General features: G+C 43.2%; 1 protein-coding gene across 1 annotated transcript in view; it reads left to right on the plus strand.

Moving 5' to 3' along the window:
- The window catches only part of LOC118848548 (interleukin 1 receptor accessory protein), a 158,771-nt gene extending 153,143 nt beyond the window's left edge, over window positions 1-5,628 (plus strand). The window contains exon 11 of the mRNA XM_036757472.1: window positions 2,857-5,628. Within this exon, the coding sequence (XP_036613367.1) occupies window positions 2,857-3,224 (368 nt within the window). The 3' untranslated portion in view covers window positions 3,225-5,628. The remainder of the gene's footprint in view (window positions 1-2,856) is intronic.
- The last annotated feature ends 372 nt before the right edge of the window (window positions 5,629-6,000 follow it).

The following is a 6,000-nucleotide window of genomic DNA, read 5'->3' on the forward strand; positions in this document are numbered from 1 at the left end:
TCAAGGTCCATAGATTCATTGCTCATTTGGAAAGTCATAGGGCTCATCTATACTGCATATAGTCACAACCAAAAGGTCATGACAGTCACTCCAGAAAGAGCACCCGGCAGTACATTCTTCAGCATCTGTCCCTGGATGGCTCTTTCCAGGGCACTATTCCTTGCCACCTTGGTCCTTCTCTCTCTTATTTCCCTCTGGGACCCTTCCAGCTCCTTTTCACCTCTGAGTAGCTGTTGGCTATGCTTTGTGGAGTGGATGGTCCATTTGGCCCTGGCCCCCATGAGAGGCTATCAGTCCAGGATTCTCACTGCTACCTCTCTCCTTCTGAAGATTCTGAGGATTCTGCTGGTGCTCATGAGAGTGTGGCGAGCCGAGTAATAGGCATCCTCCGCCAGACTGCAGGTCCAGGAGTGCATGCTTCCCTGTTCTGGTGAGAGGATTACACAGTCTTGATAAGCATACCCCGGGAGATGGATTATCCCTGAGAGTTTGGTGGCAGGAGATGATCAGAAGCTTGGGAAGAACAAGCACGTTGCTCAAAAATTTCCCCTCCTTCTCTGCTATAACATTTTTTCCTGACCAAAAGGAAATATTTGCTTCTCAGTGAAACATACTCATATTAGATAGTCACTGCAGAAACACTTCACTCTGCATTGATATGAGTTTAGGGAGGAAAATACAGGGACTAATTTCTACTTCTGAGACTAGACCTCAGAGCCAAGAGCAGAAGCCCTCCTCTTCTCCCAAATGTCACTCCAATGTTAGACTTGTGTTCTTCTCTTGTCTTCAGAGGATACTGTACAAGGATGATGTCATCATGCTAAGGTCAAAAGGCTAGGGAGGACCCAATGTTGGCTTTCGGGATTTGGGGGAAAAATGGAAGGGTCATGCTGTATTTCTGTCCAGCGCTAGCAAAATTAATGTTAATAATGACTGTCCTTTTCTGGGCATTTTAAAATCAAGCACCTTACAGATAAGACCTTATTGGAGTCTCCTGGAGGCTAATGAATGCAGAAGAGGTGGAAGGATGATAGATTCAAGCTGGGAAAGGCCTTCAAAGGTCTTCAGTCCAAATCCCTGGTTTTATAAGCACATTTTAGAATTTTTTTCATCTACTTATTCATTCATCTGCTCCAGCCCCCTCCTCTTAAGAGTCAACAAACATTTATTAAGGACTTACTTTGTATCTGACACTGGCATTGAATCTGTAAGATTGTGAAACTCTCTGGATGTCAACAAAGGCAAAAAGCAGTCCCTGCCCTCAAGGATTTGATACTCTAACAGAGAGGAGAGGAAGCAAACAGCAATGTTTATAAGAGGTAAAATTGAGCAAAGGCTTGGGGGAAGTCTGGGGAGCTCAGAATCACTGGTGATGTGGCAAGATACTCCAGGTATGGAATACCACGACTTTGGCCAGTACTAACGGTCCTGACCTCCAAGTGCCAGATAGAAGATGAAATATATGGGTCAGCTAGGAATATTCCAAAGGTATGAACCTAGAATCATGGAATCATAGGCTTGGAGTAGGTGGGGTCCTCAGAAGCCATGTTAGCCAAGCCCTTTGTTTCATAGAGGGGAAACTGAGGCACAAGGAAGATGAGTGGCTTGTCCAGAGTGATGTAGGTAGTAACTAGAGAAACCAAGATTCAAATCCAGATCCTCTGACTCCAGATCCAGTGCTCTATCTGCTGAATTGGACTTGCCTCTTCTTCAGAGAGTTTTTTCTCAGGAATATCTCTGGATGTCAGTGGAGGAATCTCACAGAACCTCCAATGATGCCAGCCTTAGATTTTATTTTAGTCCTTGTAAGAACCTGGATTGGTGGAACAACTAGGTGGTACAGTGAGTATTGCACCGGTCCTGGGGTCAGGAGGACCTGAATTCAAATCTGGCTTCAGACACTTGACACACTTAGTAGCTGTGTGACCTTGGGCCAGTTACTTAACCCCCATTGCCCTGCCTTCCCCTCTCAAAAAAAAAAAAAAAAGAACCTGGATTAGGGGATGTTCTTAACTGCTTTCACCTGCTAGTCTGCCTACCTCTCCCTGGTGCCCAGAACAGGGTTCTTATTATTTTAAATCATTTTTTTAACTTTCATTTCCAAATTTTCTCCCTCACTTCACCTCTCCCTCCTCTATGCATTGAGAAGGTGATCACACACACACACACACACACACACACACACATACACACACCCGTGTGTGTGTACATGGATATATATGTATCTATGTGTGTATATGATACCCATTATACAAATGAAATTATGCAAAACATATTTCCCATTAGCTATATTCTGATAAAAAGGGGGGAAATTGCTTCAGTCTGCATTCTGAATCCATCAATTCTCCATCTGAGGGTGGAAAGCAATTTTTATCTTGAATCCTTTGGAGAGGTAGGGGCTCATTGTGTTTACCAAAGTTACCAGGTTTTTCATAGCTGATTATCCTTACGATGCTTCTGTTCTTGTATGGATTCTTCTCCTGGTTTTCTGCACTTCACTTGGCATCAGTTCATGTAAATCTTCCCAGGTTTCTCTGAAAAGATCCTGCTTTCCATTCCTTACAGCACAATAGTGCAACACATACATACACATATGTATGTGTGTGTTATATGCATACATATACACACATGATTATGTGTATATATTTATGGGCATATATGTTGATATATGGGCATACATACACACATATATAGAATGATATAGATATATGAAAGGGTATGTATGCAAAATATAAATATGTGTGTGTGTATGTGTGAATGTATGTGTATATATATACACTCTTCTCCTAGTGTTACTCAGGGTGAGTGTGACCTAGTTTCCATCCACACTAACTACCACGGTCTTTTCTCTCTCAGTTGTCACAGATGAGACTCTGAGCTTCATTCAGAAAAGCAGACGCCTGCTGGTTGTCCTGAGTCCAAACTACATCCTCCAGGGGACGCAGAGCCTCCTGGAGCTCAAAGCTGGCCTAGAAAGCATGGCCTCTAGGGGCAGCATCCACGTCATTTTAGTGCAGTACAAAGCGGTCAAGGAGACCAAGGTGAAGGAGCTGAAGCGGGCCCAGACGGCACTCACCGTCATTAAGTGGAAAGGGGAGAAGTCCAAGTACCCCCAAGGCAGGTTCTGGAAGCAGCTGCAGGTGGCTATGCCTGTGAAGAAGAGGCCTAGTCGGTCCAGCAGCGAGGAGCAAGGCCTCTCCTATTCTTCCTTAAAAAATGTCTGAGGGCAAAAGGGTTGGGATAAATCTGGCAAGAGATTTAGCCCCAGTCTTGTTGCTTTTTTGGATTGATCAAAGGCACGCTTTCGTGCTAGAGAACTTCTGGGAGTATTGTCCCCCACCTACCTCCCCTGTTCCCCTCCCACACACACACAAATGGAAGAGATAGGATATGTTTGATTTAGGAGGAGTCGATTTGAGCAGATGCTTTGTCCTCTGGAGATAGTGCCATGGTTTAGGATGACTGTACTCAAATGGCACATGTGTAATCACCAGTGTTGGTGGCACTTTCCAGGAAAGGTCTTGGCTAGGGGGAGACCTGCATCTGGGCTTGCCAGTCCAATTTACAAAAGCCCCTTCTTTGTGTTCCATTTCTGCCACCCTCTCTCCAAAGCAAGCTCTGCCCAGCCCTCAAAGGACCCCTTTTTGAAACAGACAGTGGGGGAATGACTGTCTGGCTTGCTTCTTTCCTAATCTTTCTCTACTCATCCTTTAAGAGGAGGCCAGGACATGGGCTCTGGAAGAACATTCAGAAGCCTGGCTGTTAGCTTCTGCCTTGTGATACATCAGTCACCACAAACATCACTAACGTAGTGCCTTTAAAGAATCTGACCTGGGAAACCAGTGTGGTGGGGGTGCTATTCTCCCTGGGCCGGCACATGTGGCTCTGACTCCCCACTACCAACAGGCTAGGACACATGTCTAATGGTGCTTTCTGGTTTACAAAAAGCTTTCTCCTTGGGCCCTCATAGCAACTGTTAGTTGGCATTGCAGACATTATCATGCCCACATTACTGATGGGGGAGACAGAGGTAAAATCGGGACTAGAACTCAAGACTCCAATTCTGCATCTGGTGCTTTCCCCCTTACACTTACTGACTTTCTTGGGATGCATTAGTAATTTCATTGTTATTGTTTGCATTTTCATTTTATTAAATTTAAGGCCAGTGAGTTCTGGGCACATACTACTGATCCCATCTGTAGGATCCTCTAGATCCTACTAGAAATCTACTATGGATTCTGGGAATCCAGGATAAGAGGATTCTAGACAGAGTTACTTCTGTCTAGGAAGAAATGAAAATAAAACAGCCCTTCCCATGGTCTTAGGTATGGGAAACAAACCAAAAAGCCATCGTTTCAAGGGGCTAACTCTTCAGATACACCCCTCTCATCATGTACTTTTTGTCCACTTAAAGGGAGGAGTCTTATGTTTCTTCAGCCAGTGCCTTCTAGCTCAAGTGGCCTTTGGGAAGCCACTGGTGAGGAAAGAGGTATTTCATGGAAAATATGATGTCTAAAAATCAGCATCAAATCCAAAATAATGTCCTCATTATGTGTGTGTCTGTGTGTATGTTTGTGTGTGCGCACATGCCTACACACAAACACACACACACAACTCTACATGTGCCCAGAGAATGCTCACCAGAACATGGGAATGATAGCTTTAAATATACACATGCACATATATGTATATAAAACTACTATATATCTCTAACATATATGTACACATATGTGTGTGTGTGTATGAGCACTTTCTCCCCACGTGGTAAGCATTAAATGTGACAAATCGGATTATCTTCAATAAAAGAATGTATCTGAGGAAGGAGCTTGGTCAAGCTCATATGGATAGGAAGGAGCACATCTGGCATTCTGACCCAATCCTCTGTTGTCAAATTCCTCCTGCCTGCTTTCTGTGACACCATAGATAAATAGTAGGTCTGAAGGAGCCTTCTGGACAAATTTGGAAAATCCTGTAACTGACATTTTTGTGTTTCCTGTTCTCCTTATTGATGCTTTGGTGAGCATTTGCCCCACACCTTGAGCATAGGTCATCAGTTCTGAACCCCTGTTCCCCCATTACTGCATTATGGGTGTAGGTGACATCATTGGTGACATCATCTTTGTTCAATTACTTGTGCCACATTCAGGGCTCCTGCTGCTATTAGGAAGCTTCGCATCAGCCAATCAACCCCAGTTGTGGACTGAGTACTGAATTTATGCTCGGCCCTGGAGAAAGGAGGAAAAACATCCCTTGTGCCCTAGGCCCAACAGTCTGTCAGTTATCAGGACAGGAGTCAATTGTAGACCCTTCTCTTGATCTGTTGAATCAAATGAATGTGCTAAAATTCTTTGTGTAAAGTAGTGAAACTTGGTTGCCCACAAAGCAGCCTGCTCTGATATTCTAGGTTTCTAGACCTCCTTGGCATTATATCTCTACCAGTTTTGATCCTGGGACTGAACTTGTCCAAATGCTACTTCTTGAATCTTGCTGCTTGTAAAGTAATGTTGAGAGTTTGGAATCTAATTTCCATCCTAAAGAGGGACAAGCAGAGATTGGTTTTGTGTGTGTGTGTGTGTGTGTGTGTGTGTGTGTGTGTGTGTGTATCTGTATATGTGTGCGAACTTTGGGAGGGATGGGGATGGGAGGATGGCAGTCATGAACAGGAAAAGGGCTTTTCTTTGAAAGTGAAAGGTCTTTCTCAATCCAAATGGACCCAGAGCCCTAGAAAAGATAAGTCATTATGAAAGGTGCCATAGAGAAAAACTACATTCCCTTTTGTAACTTAGCAGAACTTGACACAAAACTAAATCTAATCTGAAAAGTAGGTCATTGGTTTGACTCAGTTTTAATTGTTCATTGGCTATTTCCTTTCTATATGTTTTCATATTTAGAGATTTTTAAAATCTCTGTATTTTTGTATTTTTTATGTTTGTTTTTTAAATTTTCTTATTTTTAAAATAAACCATTTATTTTCCATTTTGAATTTCAGTTTGTGCATAT

The sequence above is a fragment of the Trichosurus vulpecula genome, chromosome 4 (assembly GCF_011100635.1).
Source record: "Trichosurus vulpecula isolate mTriVul1 chromosome 4, mTriVul1.pri, whole genome shotgun sequence".
NCBI classification, from domain to species: Eukaryota; Metazoa; Chordata; class Mammalia; order Diprotodontia; family Phalangeridae; genus Trichosurus; species Trichosurus vulpecula.